Genomic DNA, 21,402 nt, shown 5'->3' with positions numbered 1-21,402 from the left:
GTCATTCAAAGTTGATTTTATGGACCTGATTCAATGCAGTGGGAGTTCTGGGAACAAATAACCCAACAAATAACAAAGTAGAGTTTTACCATATGAATAAAAATGTGTCTCTAAATACTGTAATAATACTATAGTATTTACTGGAGTGATGCGGGCATAAATGTAGTATACTATAGTAACGTTTATTTCAGTATAAATACTGTAGTATTACTATTGATATACTATAGTATTTACTGGAGTGATGTGGGCATAACTGTAGTATACTATAGTAACGTTTATTTTAGTATAAATACTGTAGTATTACTATTGATATACTATAGAATTCACAGTAGTGTTGTTGCGCAAAAACACAACCGTGATGACTGTAGTATACTATAGTATTCAGTTCACTGTAGTATTTTTGCGGACATGACTGTAGTATACTGTAGTAAGGTTTATTATAGTATAAATACTGTAGTATTGCTATTGTAAAAACGGTAATAGACACTGTAATGAAACAGGCAGGGAGCAGTATACTCGAACCCTCGACCTTCTAGCCCGAAGTCCAGCGTGCTATCGACTGTGTCCCAAAAGCATGCTCGACCGGTAGAGTCGATATCCGCGATTATAAACGCAGGGTCGTTACAATACTATTTACTGTAGTGTCTTTTTTACATAGATTTGGGGGGCTTTCTCCTTATTAAGGAAATGTTCCATAACCTGTAGGTAGGTAGGACTGGAATCTGAACTGAGCTTCTGCTCTTTTCAACAACCTGCAGGGAACACAAGATATGGTCTATACTTGGCATGTAGGTTCCTCCCTCATGGGTGGCTAGAAGAAGTTTGGATCGCGCTTAGTAGTTACATAAGCGTTTTTTCTGTTTAAACACAAGACGGTCACATGTCCTGTTGCGGTGACAGCGGTGCCAGCATCCGGTCACGTGTCCTGTTGCGGTGACAGTGGCGCCAGCATCCGGTCACGTGTCCTGTTGCGGTGACAGTGGCACCAGCATCACAGTATCAATAACGCTTTAACAGGGCTTGTTCCTAGGCTGCTGAGTGGCTGCAGACCCCATGTTATGAAATAAACACTGGGGTTGTCATCCAATGATATATTTTCGAAGTATATTGGCAACTGCAGACACGGTTTATTTATGTCTGATAACTAACTTAAAACACTATTGTAAATGCTTTACCAACCAACCAACCTAGCTATCTACTGTACATTTCAATGAAGTTAACTAGCCATTTGCAATAGTAGCTATCGTTGATTGTAAACATAGTGACAATTGCTTGTTGTTGATTTGTTAGCTGACAGTAGTGGGTATCGCTAAATGTCAAACGTAGCAACAGCTATGCAACTGCATCGGGCCTGATTTGCAAGAGAAGTTTAGTTTCCAGCTGTGAGCTGTCAAAACCCTCCATTCATGACATCTGCAAACATCAGTCAGAAATGCATATCAGCAGTTCTGACAACTTGAACACACAGCGGAACGTGTTGTCCGATTAGTGTCTAAATGTAAACCTTTTGAATTCCAACTTCAATGTGGGGTATGGACGTCCCAAATATCCCAGATTGCACGGGCCATGTATGTGCCCCTCGGAACCAAGTTACCTTCCGTTGTTTCTAAACGAGACGAATTGAATGAAGGACACCCGTAGAAACCAAATATGGCAACCTGCACGAGGATTGTAAAAGGTCAGTTCCACGAACTGTTTTTTTGTTGTTGTCTGTTCTCATGCAATTCAACTATTACAATAAAATATCGACATATATCAGAACTTGCCAATACATTGTCGGGTTAGTTCTTAGCTGCCGACTTGGGCCAGTAGCTAATTAGCGAGGTTAGATTTTTAGCAAGTTCTAGTGTCTTAGCTACTATCGCCAGTATATGACTAACTAACCAGTTGTTGTTTTTACGCTTAAATCGCGTCCATAAATGTACCACTGTGCGCTAACTCATTTTCTAGTGTGGTTAACTGATCTGCCCAGCAGTGTCTATGCTGGTGAGCGTGATGACACAATCAATGTCTGACATTGTATCTACGAGTACGACTTGTTTTGAATACGATTCCTGTATTTTTTTTTCGTCACCTAACGTTACTATGCAAACCTTTTGGATATGTTGATTTCATGTTTCTAAGTTGGCTAAACTTCACAGATTGTCGGGTGAAATGCGTCTTTACTTTAAACAATCAATCAGCAATCAAGGCTGAATCACAACCGGCCGTGATTTGGGGTCTCATAGGGCGGCGTCTTCCTGGTTTGGCCAGGGAATGTCGTCATTGTACATAAGAGTTTGTTCTTAACTAATTGCCTGGTTAGAAAAACATACAATTAACTGGACAGCTGAAACGTCCAGTGGTGGAAAAGGTACCAAATGTTCATATTTGAGTAAAAGTAAAGATGGTGATAACTGACCTGATATCTCCAGCTGACTGGTTGACCAGGGAAGGTAACTGACCTGATATCTCCAGCTGACTGGTTGACCAGGGAAGGTAACTGACCTGATATCTCCAGCTGACTGGTTGACCAGGGAAGGTAACTGACCTGATATCTCCAGCTGACCAGGGAAGGTAACTGACCTGATATCTCCAGCTGACTGACTGACCAGGGAAGGTAACTGACCTGATATCTCCAGCTGACTGACTGACCAGGGAAGGTAACTGACCTGATATCTCCAGCTGACTAGGGAAGGTAACTGACCTGATATCTCCAGCTCGGGGCAGTGTGACTTTTTCCCGTTGAAAAGTATTCAGACCCCTTGACTTTTTCCACATTTTGTTACTTTACATCCTTATTCTAATATTGATGAGGAAACATTTTTATTTCATCAATCTACACACTATACCCAATAATGACAAAGGGAAAACAGGTTTTTAGAAAATGTTGCACATTTATAAAAAAATAGAAAAAACACATCTTATTTACATGAGTATTCAGACCCTTTGCTATGAGACTTGAAATTGAGCTCAGGGCATCCTGTTTCCATTGATCATCCTTGAGACATTTCTATAACTTGATTGTAGCCCAGCTGTGCTAAATTCAATTCATTGGACATGACTTGGAAAGGCATACAGCTGTCTATTTAAGGTCCCACAGTTGACAGTAGAGGTCGACCGATTAATCGGAATGGTCGATTTCATGTTTTCATAACAATCGGAAATCTGTATTTTTGGACACCGATTTGGCCAGTTTTCTTTTTACAACTTTATTTAACCAGGCAAGTCAGTTAAGAACACATTCTTATTTTCAATGACGGCCTAGGAACGGTGGGTTAACTGCCTGTTCAGGGGCAGAATGACAGATTTGTACCTTGTCAGCTAGTGGATTCGATCTTGCAACCTTACGGTTAACTAGTCCAACACTCTGACCACCTGCCTTACATTGCACTCCACGAGGAGCCTGCCTGTTATGCGAATGCAGCAGAATCCATGGTAAGTTGCTAGCTAGCATTAAACTTATCTTATAAAAAACAACCAATCAATCATAATCACTAGTTAACTACACATGGTTGATAATATTACTAGTTTATCTAGCGTGTCCTGCGTTGCATATAATCGATGCGCATTCACGAAAAAGGACTGTCGTTGCTCCAACGTGTACCTAACTATAAATATCAATGCCTTTCTTAAAATCAATACACAAGTATGCATATTTAGTTAATATTGCCTGCTAACATGAATTTATTTTAACTAGGGAAATTGTGTCACTTCTCTTGCAACAGAGTCATGGTATATGCAGCAGTTTGGGCCGCCTGGCTCGTTGCGAACTGTGTAAAGACTATTTCTTCCTAACAAAGACAGCCTACTTCGCCAAACGGGATGATTTAACAAAAGCGCATTTGCGAAAAAAGCATAATCGTTGCACGACTGTACCTAACCATAAACATCAATGCCTTTCTTAAAATCACTACACAGAAGTATATATTTTTAAACCTGCATATTTAGCTAAAATAAATCCAGGTTAGCAGGCAATGTTAACCAGGTGAAATGGTGTCACTTCTCTTGCGTTCATTGCACGCAGAGTCAGGGTATATGCAACAGTTTGGGCCGCCTGACTCGTTACGAACTAATTTGCCAGAATTTTACATAATTATGACATAACATTGAAGGTTGTGCAATGTAACAGGAATATTTAGACTTAGGGATGCCACCCGTTAGATAAAATACGGAACGGTTCCGTATTTCACGGAAAGAATAAACGTCTTGTTTTCGAGATGATAGTTTCCGGATTCGACCATATTAATGACCCGAAGGCTCGTATTTCTGTGTGTTGTTATGTTATAACTAAGTCTATGATTTGGTGGAGCAGTCTGACTGAGCAATGGTAGGCACCAGCAGGCTCGTAATCATTCATTCAAACAGCACTTTCGTGCGTTTTGCCAGCAGCTCTTCGTTGTGCCTCAAGCATTGCGCTGTTTATGACTTCAACTTCGGTGTAACCGATGTGAAATGGCTAGCTAGTTAGCAGGTTGCGCGCTAATAGCGTTCCAAACGTCACTCACTCTGAGACTTGGAGTAGTTGTTCCCCTTGCTCTGCATGGGTAACGCTGCTTCGAGGGTGTCTGTTGTCGACGTGTTCCTGGTTCGAGCCCAGGTAGGAGCGAGGAGAGGGACGGAAGCTATACTGTTACACTGGCAATAGTTAATACTTAAGAACATCCAATAGTCAAAGGTATATGAAATATAGATCGGATACAGAGAAATAGTCCTATAATTCCTATAATAACTACAACCTAAAACTTCTTACCTGGGAATATTGAAGACTCATGTTAAAAGGAACCACCAGCTTTCATATGTTCTCATGTTCTGAGCAAGGAACTGAAACGTTAGCTTTCTTACATAGCACATATTGCACTCTTACTTTCTTCTCCAACACTTTGTTTTTGCATTATTTAAACCAAATTGAACATGTTTCATTATTTATTTGAGGCTAAATAGATTTTATTGATGTATTATATTAAGTTAAAATAAGTGTTCATTCAGTATTGTTGTAATTGTCATTATTACAAATAGATAAATAAAAACCGTCTGATTAATCGATATCGCCTTTTTTTGGTCCTCCAATAATCGGTATCGGCATTGAAAAATCATAATTGGTTGACATCTAGTTGACAGTGCATGTTAGATCAAAAACCAAGTCATGAGGTCGAAGGAATTGTCCGTAGAGGTCAGAGAGAGAATTTCTGCAACATCGAAAGCCCCCAAGAACACCGTGGCCTCCATCATTCTTAAATGGAAGAATTTTGGAACCACCAAAACTCTTCCTAGAGCTGGCCGCCTGGCCAAACTGAGCAATCGGGGGAGAAGTGCCTTGGTCAGGGAGGTGAACAAGAACCTGATGGTCACTCTGACAGAGCTCCAGAGTTCCTCTGTGGAGATGGGAGAATCTTCCAGAAGGTCAAAAGGCACCTAAAGGACGTTGACCATGACAAACAAGATTCTCTGGTCTGATTGAACTATTTTGCCTGAATGCCAAGCGTCATGTCTGGGGGACACCTGACACCTTCCCTACTGTGAAGCATGGTGGTGGCAGCATCATCATGCTGTGGGGATGTTTTTCAGCCTCAGGGACTGGGAGACAAATCGGGATCGAGGGAAAGATGAACGGAGAAAAGTACAGAGAGCGCACACAGCCAAGAAAACGCAGGAGTGGCTTTGGGACAAGTCTCAATGTCCTTGAGTGGCCCAGCCAGAACCCGGACTTTAACCCGATTGAACATCCTTGGAGAGACCTGAAAATAGCTGTGCAGCGACGCTCCCCACCCATCCTGACAGAGCTTGAGAGGATCTGCAGAGAAGAATGGGAGAAACTCCCCAAAGACAGGTGTGCCAAGCTTCTAACATCATACCCAAGAAGACTTGATGCTGTAATCGCTGCTTGAACAAATTACTGAATAAAGTACTTATGTAAATGTCTGAGTACTTATGTAAATGTCTGAGTACTTATGTAAATGTTGTATATCAGTTTAGTATTTTTAATGCATTTGCAAAAATGTCTAAACCTGTTTTTGCTTTGTCATTATGGGGTATTGAATGTAGATTGAGAGTTAAAACGTTTTTTATCAACTTTAGAATAAGGCTGTAACGTAACAAAATGTGGAAAAAGTACAGGGGTCTGAATACTTTCTGAATACACTGTATGAATGGAAGGTTTCCTTCAAACCATAAGAAGTGCTGTCAAAGTTATTGACTTGAAATGGATTTACCCTCAAGTGAAAGTCACCCAGTGAAATACTACTAGAGTAAAAAGTATTTGGTTTTAAATGTCCTTAAGTATCAAAAGTATAAATTAATTTCAAATTCCTTATTTAATTAGCAGATAGCCAGGGGCATAATTAAACATTGATTTGTGTTTAGTGAGTCCTCCAGATCAGAGGCAGTAAGAGATGACCAGGGATGTTCTCTGTTTAGTGAGTCCTCCAGATCAGAGGCAGTAGGGATGACCAGGCATGTTCTCTGTTTACCGAGTCCTCCAGATCAGAGGCAGTAGGGATGACCAGGGATGTTCTCTGTTTACTGAGTCCTCCAGATCAGAGGCAGTAGGGATGACCAGGGATGTTCTCTGTTTAGTGAGTCCTCCAGATCAGAGGCAGTAGGGATGACCAGGGATGTTCTCTGTTTAGTGAGTCCTCCAGATCAGAGGCAGTAGGGATGACCAGGGATGTTCTCTGTTTAGTGAGTCCTCCAGATCAGAGGCAGTAGGGATGACCAGGGATGTTCTCTGTTTAGTGAGTCCTCCAGATCAGAGGCAGTAGGGATGACCAGGGATGTTCTCTGTTTAGTGAGTCCACCAGATCAGAGGCAGTAGGGATGACCAGGGATGTTCTCTGTTTAGTGAGTCCTCCAGATCAGAGGCAGTAAGAGATGACCAGGGAAGTTCTCTTGATAAGTGTGTGAATTGGACCAGTGTCCTTCTTCTAACCATTCGAAATGTAACAAGTACTTTTGGCTGTCAGGGAAAATGTATGGAGTAAAAAGTACATTCTTTTCTTTAGGAATGTGGTGAGGTAAAAGTCAAATCTTAACGGCGTTATCTCACTGCTGTTATTGTTTTTGTTGCCAAGCTAAGGAAAGGCCCGCAGCCTTGTGGGGGAACATTACTGTACATATTGTGCTCTTATATCGTGCATGCTTAGATGTCTGAGGGAGAAATCAAACTGTTTGTTGTTTGCGTTAACTTCTTTGTTGTAATATCGTAAATTTAATGTGGTTGATTCACCATTTAAGGATTCCAGCTCGAAGTGACTTGCTATGTGGTTGGTTTTCTCTTAGTTTTAGCAGGATGCCAAAGACATCTCCTGGTGGCTGGTGGTCCAACATATAAGAGTGTTTCTCCGGTTGCACTCAGACATCTTCCTGTTAGGACCTATGCTGCCGCGAAGTAAGTCATTTAACACACACACACACACACACACATCGAATGTTCTCCGTTCACAGAGTCAGATGGAATATAAAATGTGTTGTTTACTGAATGGGCATTTACACATGCATTTATCTTAGACATTATTATTCACCATCAGACAAAAAAAATCACAAACATATTTCATCTCTACAGGGAGTCCATTGAGATGAAGCATCTATTTTTACAGTCGTGTACAACATTTTTGAGAATGACCTCTGCAATCCACCCTGTTATGCTGTCAATTAACTTCTGGGCCACATCCTGACTGATGGCAGCCCATTCTTGCATAATCAATGCTTGGAGTTTGTCAGAATTTGGGGGTTTTGTTTGTCCAGCGCCTCTTTAGGATTGACCACAAGTTCTCAATGGGATTAAGGTCTGGGGAGTTTCCTGGCCATGGACCCAAAATATCTATGTTTTGTTCCCCGAGCCACTTAGTTATCACGTTTGCCTTATGGCAAGGTGCTCCATCATGCTAGAAAAGGCATTGTTCGTCACCAAACTGTTCCTGGATGGTTGGGAGAAGTTGCTCTCGGAGGATGTGTTGGTACCATTCTTTATTCATGGCTGTGTTCTTAGGCAAAATTGTGAGTGAGCCCACTCCCTTGGCTGAGAAACAAACCCACACATGAATGGTCTCAGGATTCTTTAATGTTGGCATGACACAGGACTGATGGTAGCGCTCACCTTGTCTTCTCCGGGCAAGCTTTTTTCCGGATGCCCCAAACTATCAGAAAGGGGATTCATCAGAGAAAATGACTTTACCCCAGTCCTCAGCAGTCCAATTCCTGTACCTTTTGCAGAATATCAATCTGTTCCTGATGTTTTTCCTGGAGAGAAGTGGCTTCTTTGCTGCCCTTCTTGACACCAGGCCATCCTCCAAAAGTCTTCGTCTCACTGTGCGTGCAGATGCACTCACACCTGCCTGCTGCCATTCCTGAGCAAGCTCTGTACTGATGGTGCCCCGATCCCACAGCTGAATCAACTGTAGGAGACGGTCCTGGCGCTTGCTGGACTTTCTTGTGCACCCTGAAGCCTTCTTCACAACAATTGAACCGCTCTCCTTGAAGTTCTTGATGATCCGATAAATAGTTGATTTAGGTGCAATCTTACTGGCAGTAATATCCTTGCCTGTGAAGCCCTTTTTGTGCAAAGCAATGATGACGGCACGTGTTTCCTTGCAGGTAACCATGGTTGACAGAGGAAGAACAATGATTCCAAGCACCACCCTCCCTTAGAAGCTTCCAGTCTGTTATTCGAACTCAATCAGCATGACAGTGATCTCCAGCCTTGTCCTCGTCAACACTCACACCTGTGTTAACGAGAGAATCACTGACATGATGTCAGCTGGTCCTTTTGTGGCAGTGCTAAAATGCAGTTGAAATGTTTTTTGGGGGATTCAATTCATTTGCATGGAAAAGAAGGACTTTGCAATTATTTGCAATTCATCTGATCATTCTTCATAACATTCTGGACTATATGCAAATTGCCATCATACAAACTGAGGCAGCAGACTCTGTGAAAATGTATATTTCTGTCATTCTCAAAACGTTTGGCCACGACTGTACATTACAATTCAAACAGAATAATAAAACATGTGTATAAAACATTATAATTCATCACACAATATACCAAAATTAACATATTTAATAAAAACACATTTTTCTCTCTCTACAGGACATTGAAATAACACAAACATGTTTTTTTCTCCACAGGACATTTAAAAAAGACAAAAAAGATGAGAAAGAGAAAGAAGAGAAGAGAGAGCGGAAGCCTATAGACAACACAGGTCGTCACAAACCGTACGGGCTGACGGCGTGGGCGCCGGTGGATGACGTGTACGTGACCAGGTTCTACCCCAAGCCGGTGTACGAGACCGCGGTGGCCGTGGACATGCTGAAGAGTTTCCAGACGCTGGACTACACAACTATGGACCAGCCTGTTTATATCAACCTCAAGTTGGACATGAAGCTGGAGAAAAAGGTACGGACGAGCAAAATAGAACTATAGAACAGATTTTTTAAAAACATTTGTAGTTCTTCTCTTCGGAGAAAAGAAATCACTCCCTCGCTTTTTGAGCAACTGTTCATGAACAGTGTTAGTTTGTTTACCTTTATTTAACTAGGCAAGTCAGTTAAGAACAAATTCTTATTTTCAATGACGGCCTAGGAACAGTGGGTTAACTGCCTTTTCAGGGGCAGAATGACAGATTTGTACCTTGTCAGCTCTGGGATTTGAACTTGCAACCTTCCGGTTACTAGTCCAACACTCTAACAACTAGGCTACCCTGTCACCCCGTGTAGCAGATCAAGACTGAAGATGTGAAGATATTCATCAACCCTTGATAGGATAGTGGTGCAGTTTGCTTCAAAAATTAAATTAAACTTATTGTCCTAACAAGGGGTGTTGAATATCTTCAAGGAATTCCTCTCGCTTGTTTTGTCTTCTGAATTTGTTTTGTCTTCTGAACTCCAGTCTAGCTGTGGTTATGGCAGAGCTGATGCCTGCAGGGAACGATGAAACCAGATTCATATAGAAAGAGGGAGTTTGGCCAATGCTGTGTCTGTCTGAACATTCAGAGAGCACCACTTGTAGAAATGTAGGGTTATGGAGTCAAAGCCCAGGTGTTGATCCTGTAGAAATACTGAGGGTTATGGAGTCAAATCCCAGGTGTTGATCCTGTAGAAATACTGAGGGTTATGGAGTCAAAGCCCAGGTGTTGATCCTGTAGAAATACTGAGGGTTATGGAGTCAAAGCCCAGGTGTTGATCCTGTAGAAAAGCTGAGGGAGACATGCAAGAGTGAACAAAAACTCCTCCCAGTCGACTGATAGTCACAAGAAATGCCTACATGAAGTGATTTCTGGGGCAACACAAGCTATTGAAGTGATTTCTGGGGCAAGACAAGTTATTGAAGTGATTTCTGGGGCAACACAAGCTATTGAAGTGATTTCTGGGGCAAGACAAGTTATGGGAGTGATTTCTGGGGCAAGACAAGCTATTGAAGTGATTTCTGGGGCAACACAAGTTATTGAAGTGATTTCTGGGGCAACACAAGCTATTGAAGTGATTTCTGGGGCAAGACAAGCTATTGAAGTGGGCTGTACTCGTTTTTTTCTGCCCAAGGACATTTAATTTCTGTAGAATTGTGTTAAATAAATGGTTGCAAATATAATTTGAGTGTTATTTGTTGTATTAGGGTACCTTTATCTGTCAGTGTTGAAATGAAGATCACATATCCTAATCTCCAAAATATGTAAAAAAAATAAATAAATCAAATGCACAACTTTTCAGGGGGTGTACGTACTTCCTCACAGTGCTGTATCATTAATACAAAAGTTGAAAAATGTGTGTAACAATCATAGATTGAAACGCAGAATAATTTCAGAGCACCCGAAACTAAGAAAACATTTGAATAGTTGATTTAAAGAAGAGGTTGGGCTGTGTCTCAAATGCCACCCTGTTCCCTATATAGTGCACTACTTTCACCAGGTCCCTATGTCACCCTGTTCCCTATATAGTGCACTACTTTCACCAGGGCCCTATGCCACCCTGTTCCCTATATAGTGCACTACTTTAGACCAGATCCCTATGGCACCCTGTTCCCTATATAGTGCACTACTTTCACCAGAGCCCTATGGCACCCTGTTCCCTATATAGTGCACTACTTTTACCAGGGCCCTAAAGACTCTGTTCAAAAGTAGTGCACTACGTACTGGCTGGTGTGCCGTTTGGGAAGTACACTTTGTGTTGTCATGGTGACCATTGTCATGGAAGTCTAGGAAGGTAAATATTGTTTAGTCAAATCCAGATTTCTTCATCCATCTGTTATGCACATAGTTTTTTTATGTCGGCTTTGAGTTCACAGCAGAACAAAGATGTACAGTATTCCCCTGCTTGGTTAGAAGCAGAACAGATGTACAGTATTACCTGTTTGGTTTGAATCAGAACAAAGATGTACAGTATTTACCTGCTTGGTTTGAATCTTCTCTTCCAGAAAAAAGTGGATCCCTTTGTCAGCACTGTTCATTTGCCTCATCCGTTCAAGACAGAAGTCAACAAAGTTGCGGTTTTCACAGAGGTATATTATCTGACTATCAACTACTGTTTATACTTGATCATCTCCCTTTTTCGTCCTAACTAAATATTCAATTGATCAATCTGCTGTGTCTTCCTTGACGGACATTGCTGTCATTTAAAAATAATAATTTTAATCCGTCATTCTATTGAAATTATTTTTTGTTGAGCTGGCGGTGATTTATGAAAATACACAATCTGTATGTCAACTAGCATGAGGCTCCTCTGTGTGCCACAGTAAGAAAGTATCGCTAGCAACATCAAGGGCGTGGGTTCAATTCCCGCATTGCGCAAACAAAACATGTATGCAGTCACTGTACTCTAAGCGCCCGCTAAATTACACATTATATCTCTATAATTTATTATACAGGGGGTGAAGTCTGCTAAATTACATTATATCTCTATAATTTATTATACAGGGGGTGAAGTCTGCTAAATTACATTATATCTCTATAATTTATTATACAGGGGGTGAAGTCTGCTAAATTACATTATATCTCTATAATTTATTATACAGGGGGTGAAGTCTGCTAAATTACATTATATCTCTATAATTTATTATACAGGGGGTGAAGTCTTAGTTAAAATAAACACACTTAACGTAACGTTCCATGACACTTGCATTTCACGGTACCGTTTACATCAGCTGTATCCTGCGCCCCCCCCATGTCAGGATAGGTCCCATGCATTGTGCTCATACGATATTACTGTGTAAATAAATGACACTGTGTCTATTATGTCTATTTCTGTACAGAATCCTGATCAAGTTAAAGTAGCCCAGGAGAACGGAGCTGCGTTTGTGGGAGGGGCCGACCTTGTACAGAAAGTGAGTTTCACAAGTCTCTGTGTCTCTGTCTGTCTTTCTCTGTCTCTGTGTGTGTCTCTCTCTCTCTCTGTCTGTCTTTCTGTGTCTCTGTGTCTCTCTCTCTCTGCCACCCGCCACCCCCCCCCCCCCCCCCCACCCCCTACACACACATTAGTTTTAGTTCATGTCTCAACCCGTTGTCCTTAATGATTGTAGATCTTAGATGATGAAGTGGATGCAGATTTCTACGTAGCGGTCCCAGACATGATCTCCAAACTACTGCCGTTGAAGAACAAACTGCGAAAGAAGTTCCCGAAGAACAAGAGAGGTAGGTCACACTCCAGTAATCAACCAATCAACCAACCAACCAACCAACCAACCAATCAATCAAATTGTATTTGCATATACAGTCCACTTTACGAAAGTTCTTTACAGTAACCCGCCTTAGATCCCCCAAAGAGCAATCAGAAGCACAGTGGCAAAGAAATTCCCTGGAAGAAAGAAACGTAGAGGAAATATTAACAAAAATCCATACTGTAACAAATTGACTGAATCGATGCGATTCAATGATACATTTTAGTTTCTAACATTCATTTGTACCACGGTTATTTTATTATCCCATGAACCACTGCTAGTTTGATGGTTGTAGCCATCCTTTAAATATCATTCATGTTAGCAAAAATGTATTTAATTCGAAACGTTGCGTTTCTCTAGAATAGGCTAACGTACTTATCGTAATGAACACTGTCAACAAAATGCCTGCGGTAAGTGGTCGGTGTTTTCTGTTTTTAAGCCCCCCAGCTTTACTTGAGAGGAACCAGGCTCAGAGAGGTAGAAGTTAGGAGTACATGACAACCATATTTCTCTCTCTGTCTGTCTTTCTCTGTCTGTCTGTCTCTCTGTCTGTCTCTCTCACGTGCTCTGTCTGTCTTTCTCTCTCTGTCTCTCTCTCTCTCTCTCTCTCTGTCTGTCTGTCTATCTGTCTGTCTGTCTGTCTCACTGTTTCAGGGTCGGTTGGAGTCGACATTCCCAAGATGCTGGAGTTGTTCAAGACTGGCCATGAGTATGCAGTGGAGAAGGACGCTGTCATCACTAGAGTAGGAACGGTAAGTCTGAAGGAATGCTGTCATCACTAGAGTAGGAACGCTGTCATCACTAGAGTAGGAACGGTAAGTCTGAAGGACGCTGTCATCACTAGAGTAGTAACGGTAAGTCTGAAGGAACACTGTCATCACTAGAGTAGGACGGCTGTCATCACTAGAGTAGGAACGCTGTCATCACTAGAGTAGGAACGCTGTCATCACTAGAGAAGGAACGGTAAGTCTGAAGGAACGCTGTCATCACTAGAGTAGGAACGCTGTCATCACTAGAGTAGGAACGCTGTCATCACTAGAGAAGGAACGGTAAGTCTGAAGGAACGCTGTCATCACTAGAGTAGGAACGCTGTCATCACTAGAGTAGTAACGGTAAGTCTGAAGGACGCTGTCATCACTAGAGAAGGAACGGTAAGTCTGAAGGAACACTGTCATCACTAGAGTAGGACGGCTGTCATCACTAGAGTAGGAACGCTGTCATCACTAGAGTAGGAACGCTGTCATCACTAGAGAAGGAACGGTAAGTCTGAAGGAACGCTGTCATCACTAGAGTAGGAACGCTGTCATCACTAGAGTAGGAACGCTGTCATCACTAGAGAAGGAACGGTAAGTCTGAAGGAACGCTGTCATCACTAGAGTAGGAACGCTGTCATCACTAGAGTAGGAACGGTAAGTCTGAAGGAACGCTGTCATCACTAGAGTAGGAACGCTGTCATCACTAGAGTAGGAACGGTAAGTCTGAAGGACGCTGTCATCACTAGAGTAGGAACGGTAAGTCTGAAGGACGCTGTCATCACTAGAGTAGGAACGCTGTCATCACTAGAGAAGGAACGGTAAGTCTGAAGGAACGCTGTCATCACTAGAGTAGGAACGCTGTCATCACTAGAGAAGGAACGGTAAGTCTGAAGGAACGCTGTCATCACTAGAGTAGGAACGCTGTCATCACTAGAGTAGTAACGGTAAGTCTGAAGGAACACTGTCATCACTAGAGTAGGAACGCTGTCATCACTAGAGAAGGAACGGTAAGTCTGAAGGAACGCTGTCATCACTAGAGTAGGAACGCTGTCATCACTAGAGAAGGAACGGTAAGTCTGAAGGAACGCTGTCATCACTAGAGTAGGAACCCTGTCATCACTAGAGTAGGAACGGTAAGTCTGAAGGAACGCTGTCATCACTAGAGTAGGAACGCTGTCATCACTAGAGAAGGAACGGTAAGTCTGAAGGAACGCTGTCATCACTAGAGTAGGAACCCTGTCATCACTAGAGTAGGAACGGTAAGTCTGAAGGAACGCTGTCATCACTAGAGTAGGAACGCTGTCATCACTAGAGAAGGAACGGTAAGTCTGAAGGAACGCTGTCATCACTAGAGAAGGAACGGTAAGTCTGAAGGAACGCTGTCATCACTAGAGTAGGAACGCTGTCATCACTAGAGTAGTAACGGTAAGTCTGAAGGACGCTGTCATCACTAGAGTAGGAACGGTAAGTCTGAAGGTGTTGGGAGCAGTGTTGCCAACTCCTCAGTAAGAAAAGTAGCTATTGGCAAAAAAGAAAACAAATTCACATGAGTACCACAATGCTCTACCAAGGTGTCCCAGTACACAGCGTTGACCTACTACAGTAGCTATGTTGGTCTATTGTAATTCCAACAATGTGTAAGGCAGGTTTCTTAGGATTCGAACCTTCTCAAACAGCCTCACTCATAGAGGTGCTTCCAACATAATGCTCTTCAGAGGGATAGTGGACTTTACGGTGTCCTGCTATTCAAATTGTGTATATGTATATATTTAAAGTACCAGCCAAAAGTTTGGACACCTACTCATTCAAGTTTTTATTTTATTTTACTATTTTCTACATTGTATCATGTGTCAAACAAATCAAAATATATTTTAGTTTCTTCAAAGTAGCCACCCTTTTTTTGGTTACTACATGATTCCATATGTGTTATTTCATAGTTTTGATATCTTCACTATTATTCTACAATGTAGAACAAACGGCTCACTCAGTCAGTCAAAGAAGTAAAGGCTGGTACCAGAACCACTACTAGAAAACAACTCACTCAGTCAAAGAAGTAAAGGCTGGTACCAGAACCACTACTAGAAAACAACTCACTCAGTCAAAGAAGTAAAGGCTGGTACCAGAACCACTACTAGAAAACAACTCACTCAGTCAAAGAAGTAAAGGCTGGTACCAGAACCACTACTAGAAAACAACTCACTCAGTCAAAGAAGTAAAGGCTGGTACCAGAACCACTACTAGAAAACGACTCACTCAGTCAAAGTAAAGGCTGGTACCAGAACCACTACTAGAAAACGACTCACTCAGTCAAAGTAAAGGCTGGTACCAGAACCACTACTAGAAAACGGATCAGTCAGTCAAAGAAGTAAAGGCTGGTACCAGAACCACTACTAGAAAATGACTCACTCAGTCAAAGTAAAGGCTGGTACCAGAACCACTACTAGAAAACGGATCACTCAGTCAAAGTAAAGGCTGGTACCAGAACTACTACTAGAAAACGACTCACTCAGTCAAAGTAAAGGCTGGTACCAGAACCACTACTAGAAAACGACTCACTCAGTCAAAGAAGTAAAGGCTGGTACCAGAACTACTACTAGAAAACGACTCACTCAGTCAAAGAAGTAAAGGCTGGTACCAGAACTACTACTAGAAAACGACTCACTCAGTCAAAGAAGTAAAGGCTGGTACCAGAACTACTACTAGAAAACGACTCACTCAGTCAAAGTAAAGGCTGGTACCAGAACCACTACTATAAAACGACTCACTCAGTCAAAGAAGTAAAGGCTGGTACCAGAACCACTACTAGAAAACGGATCAGTCAGTCAAAGTAAAGGCTGGTACCAGAACCACTACTAGAAAACGACTCACTCAGTCAAAGTAAAGGCTGGTACCAGAACTACTACTAGAAAACGACTCACTCAGTCAAAGTAAAGGCTGGTACCAGAACCACTACTAGAAAACGGCTCACTCAGTCAAAGTAAAGGCTGGTACCAGAACCACTACTAGAAAACGGATCAGTCAATCAGTCAAAGAAGTCAAGGCTGGTACCAGAACCACTGCTAGAAAACGGATCAGTCAGTCAAGCCTGAGGGTCTTTCAGTATAAAAACAAAGCTTGCTTTTCTATAGTATGGTTGTTATTTTAAAGCTTGAAATTGATATTTTCGCAGTGATTTCTTCTTCTGATTTCTTTCCCGCAGTGGCTCCTGGGTAAAAGAGTTACCCGCAGTCAGAGCCAGTCCATCCCTGTCTGTTAGTGTGTTGTGTGAAGAATCCACTGGTTTACCTTGTATTCAGTACTAATCACATTATCTCGCTAATAGCAATGGATACGATGCTACTCGTGGCAAAGTCATTTCGCTGAGTCTACTTTTTAACAGAAAAAATAAAAACTGCTTAACATTTTTCCTCGCCACAGCTGGACATGCCCAAGGAACAGCTTATAGCCAACATGCAGACTGTCGTCGAGGATGTCTGCTCCCACCGGCCGGCTAGCTTCGGTATGTACCTACCATGATGATGATGAATTCATTTGATTTGACAAACATCAAATCAAAGTTTATTTGTCTCGTGCGCCGAATACAACAGGTGTAGTAGACCTTACAGTGAAATGCTGAATACAACAGGTGTAGTAGACCTCACAGTGAAATGCTGAATACAACAGGTGTAGTAGACCTTACAGTGAAATGCTGAATACAACAGGTGTAGTAGACCTCACAGTGAAATGCTGAATACAACAGGTGTAGTAGACCTTACAGTGAAATGCTGAATACAACAGGTGTAGTAGACCTTACAGTGAAATGCTGAATACAACAGGTGTAGTAGACCTTACAGTGAAATGCTGAATACAACAGGTGTAGTAGACCTTACAGTGAAATGCTGAATACAACAGGTGTAGTAGACCTCACAGTGAAATGCTGAATACAACAGGTGTAGTAGACCTCACAGTGAAATGCTGAATACAACAGGTGTAGTAGACCTTACAGTGAAATGCTGAATACAACAGGTGTAGTAGACCTCACAGTGAAATGCTGAATACAACAGGTGTAGTAGACCTTACAGTGAAATGCTGAATACAACAGGTGTAGTAGACCTCACAGTGAAATGCTGAATACAACAAGTGTAGTAGACCTTACAGTGAAATGCTGAATACAACAGGTGTAGTAGACCTCACAGTGAAATGCTGAATACAACAGGTGTAGTAGACCTTACAGTGAAATGCTGAATACAACAGGTGTAGTAGACCTTACAGTGAAGTGCTGAATACAACAGGTGTAGTAGACCTCACAGTGAAATGCTGAATACAACAGGTGTAGTAGACCTTACAGTGAAATGCTGAATACAACAGGTGTAGTAGACCTTACAGTGAAATGCTGAATACAACAGGTGTAGTAGACCTCACAGTGAAATGCTGAATACAACAGGTGTAGTAGACCTCACAGTGAAATGCTGAATACAACAGGTGTAGTAGACCTTACAGTGAAATGCTGAATACAACAGGTGTAGTAGACCTTACAGTGAAATGCTGAATACAACAGGTGTAGTAGACATTACAGTGAAATGCTGAATACAACAGGTGTAGTAGACCTTACAGTGAAATGCTGAATACAACAGGTGTAGTAGACCTTACAGTGAAATGCTGAATACAACAGGTGTAGTAGACCTTACAGTGAAATGCTGAATGCAACAGGTGTAGTAGACCTTACAGTAAAATGCTGAATACAACAGGTGTAGTAGACCTTACAGTGAAATGATGAATACAACAGGTGTAGTAGACCTCACAGTGAAATGCTGAATACAACAGGTGTAGTAGACCTTACAGTGAAATGCTGAATACAACAGGTGTAGTAGACCTCACAGTGAAATGCTGAATACAACAGGTGTAGTAGACCTTACAGTGAAATGCTGAATACAACAGGTGTAGTAGACCTTACAGTGAAATGCTGAATACAACAGGTGTAGTAGACCTTACAGTGAAATGCTGAATACAACAGGTGTAGTAGACCTTACAGTGAAATGCTGAATACAACAGGTGTAGTAGACCTTACAGTGAAATGCTGAATACAACAGGTGTAGTAGACCTTACAGTGAAATGCTGAATACAACAGGTGTAGTAGACCTTACAGTGAAATGCTGAATACAACAGGTGTAGTAGACCTTACAGTGAAATGCTGAATACAACAGGTGTAGTAGACCTTACAGTGAAATGCTGAATACAACAGGTGTAGTAGACCTTACAGTGAAATGCTGAATACAACAGGTGTAGTAGACCTTACAGTGAAATGCTGAATACAACAGGTGTAGTAGACCTTACAGTGAAATGCTGAATACAACAGGTGTAGTAGACCTTACAGTGAAATGCTGAATACAACAGGTGTAGTAGACCTTACAGTGAAATGCTGAATACAACAGGTGTAGTAGACCTTACAGTGAAATGCTGAATACAACAGGTGTAGTAGACCTTACAGTGAAATGCTGAATACAACAGGTGTAGTAGACCTTACAGTGAAATGCTGAATACAACAGGTGTAGTAGACCTTACAGTGAAATGCTGAATACAACAGGTGTAGTAGACCTCACAGTGAAATGCTGAATACAACAGGTGTAGTAGACCTTACAGTGAAATGCTGAATACAACAGGTGTAGTAGACCTCACAGTGAAATGCTGAATACAACAGGTGTAGTAGACCTTACAGTGAAATGCTGAATACAACAGGTGTAGTAGACCTCACAGTGAAATGCTGAATACAACAGGTGTAGTAGACCTTACAGTGAAATGCTGAATACAACAGGTGTAGTAGACCTCACAGTGAAATGCTGAATACAACAGGTGTAGTAGACCTCACAGTGAAATGCTGAATACAACAGGTGTAGTAGACCTCACAGTGAAATGCTGAATACAACAGGTGTAGTAGACCTTACAGTGAAATGCTGAATACAACAGGTGTAGTAGACCTCACAGTGAAATGCTGAATACAACAGGTGTAGTAGACCTTACAGTGAAATGCTGAATACAACAGGTGTAGTAGACCTTACAGTGAAATGCTGAATACAACAGGTGTAGTAGACCTTACAGTGAAATGCTGAATACAACAGGTGTAGTAGACCTTACAGTGAAATGCTGAATACAACAGGTGTAGTAGGCCTTACAGTGAAATGCTGAATACAACAGGTGTAGTAGACCTTACAGTGAAATGCTGAATACAACAGGTGTAGTAGACCTTACAGTGAAATGCTGAATACAACAGGTGTAGTAGACCTTACAGTGAAATGCTTACTGATAGGCTCTAACCAATAGTGCAAAAAATATGTATTAGGTGAACAATAGGTAGGTATTTTTAATATACTTTGATATTTTTTTATTGTAAATTGAACTCATGGCCCAGGCAATTCGTCAATCGATGAAAACACCAATTTCCCTAAAATCTGCTGATCACGTCATCTCGTTATACATTGACGATATGTTGCTGTATCTCAATCGCTCCCAAACGCATTGAAGATCATAGATACATTCAGCTAAATCTCCAGTTATAAAATGAACCATCCTAAATTGGTTTACACTTCTACACCTGCATTGCTTGCTGTTTGGGGTTTTAGGCTGGGTTTCTGTACAGCACTTTGAGATATCAGCTGATGTACGAAGGGCTATATAAATACATTTTGATTTGGTTTAGACATGATTCTCCCTTTCCCTGGCTGAGTATATAGAAAAATATGGTGTTTCCTATTGCCCTGAAAGAGGTGGTCTCCACTAATATATCCCTTAAACAATGTAATATAGTGTCTCCTATTGTCCAGGAAGAGGTGGTCTCCACTGATATATCCCTTAAACAATGTAATATAGTGTCTCCTACTGACCAGGAAGAGGTGGTCTCCACTGATATATCCCTTAAACAATGTAAGCTGTCTATAGGTACATCTACATGGAATCCCCTACTTAGGACCCAGAAGACTAGAACAGCTGTCTATAGGTACATCTACATGGAATTCCCTACTTAGAACCCAGAAGACTAGAACAGCTGTCTGTAGGTACATCTACATGGAATCCCCTACTTAGAACCCAGAAGACTAGAACAGCTGTCTATAGGTACATCTACATGGAATCCCCTACTTAGAACCCAGAAGACTAGAACAGCTGTCTATAGGTACATCTACATGGAATCCCCTACTTAGGACCCAGAAGACTAGAACAGCTGTCTATAGGTACATCTACATGGAATTCCCTACTTAGAACCCAGAAGACTAGAACAGCTGTCTATAGGTACATCTACATGGAATTCCCTACTTAGAACCCAGAAGACTAGAACAGCTGTCTATAGGTACATCTACATGGAATTCCCTACTTAGTATTTTTATTATTATGAAATGAAGGAACATTTTTAAGAGTGGTTAGAGGGACGGGAAAGGGGGAGGATCCCCCTCTGCTCCGGGGTGTATGTGGATCAGGGACGGCAGCTCTACCAATAGACTAGACCTAGGCACCGTGCCGAGCTATATCTGACACCCCCTTCTCTCTTCCCTTTGCCTCCGCAGGACATTTCGTAGAGCGAGCGATCGTCAGTAGTCAGTCGAGTGAAGCCCTGCTCTTTAAGAGTGAAGAACTCGTACTGAAAACCCCAACGAATAAGGATGCTTGAAGTGTTCCTTGTGATTTGATGTTTTACTGACTGTGTATATTGTATTGAATAAAATATGATGATTATTATGGTTTACTGACTGTCTTGTGGACATTTTCATATTTAGAATTGACTTTTAAATCACTCTGGATAATGTTCCCTGGCATGGAATGTGATCTTGTGGGTAAAGGATGGCTGAAGGAGACCACTAGATAATGTTCCCTGGTATGGAATGTGATCTTGTGGGTAAAGGATGGCTGAAGGAGACCACTAGATAATGTTCCCTGGTATGGAATGTGATCTTGTGGGTAAAGGATGGCTGAAGGAGACCACTAGATAATGTTCCCTGGTATGGAATGTGATCTTGTGGGTAAAGGATGGCTGAAGGAGACCACTAGATAATGTTCCCT

The 21,402-nt window shown here is 41.6% G+C and overlaps 1 protein-coding gene across 1 annotated transcript; it reads left to right on the top strand.

The window, feature by feature from the left end:
• The first annotated feature begins 990 nt into the window (after positions 1-990).
• On the top strand, positions 991-21,088 carry mrpl1 (mitochondrial ribosomal protein L1). Its single transcript, XM_036979250.2, has 9 exons — positions 991-1,678; positions 7,258-7,366; positions 9,103-9,370; positions 11,384-11,467; positions 12,218-12,289; positions 12,485-12,596; positions 13,277-13,374; positions 16,795-16,876; positions 20,910-21,088. The coding sequence occupies exons 1-9, from the start codon at positions 1,651-1,653 to the stop codon at positions 21,011-21,013; spliced, it is 957 nt and encodes a 318-aa protein (XP_036835145.1). The 5' UTR covers positions 991-1,650; the 3' UTR covers positions 21,014-21,088.
• Positions 21,089-21,402: the final 314 nt, after the last annotated feature.

The sequence above is a fragment of the Oncorhynchus mykiss genome, chromosome 6, assembly GCF_057628025.1.
Source record: "Oncorhynchus mykiss isolate SJ-2025 chromosome 6, ASM5762802v1, whole genome shotgun sequence".
Taxonomy (NCBI): domain Eukaryota; kingdom Metazoa; phylum Chordata; class Actinopteri; order Salmoniformes; family Salmonidae; genus Oncorhynchus; species Oncorhynchus mykiss.
This window is presented reverse-complemented; position numbering and strand designations above follow the sequence as displayed.

Excerpts from the sequence above, each read along its gene's own strand:
- mrpl1 (XM_036979250.2), top strand. The coding sequence starts at position 1,651 with ATGGCAACCTGCACGAGGATTGTAAAAG. Across the intron at positions 7,367-9,102 it reads AGGACCTATGCTGCCGCGAA|GACATTTAAAAAAGACAAAA; the intron begins GTAAGTCATTTA and ends TTTTCTCCACAG. Across the intron at positions 11,468-12,217 it reads AAGTTGCGGTTTTCACAGAG|AATCCTGATCAAGTTAAAGT; the intron begins GTATATTATCTG and ends ATTTCTGTACAG.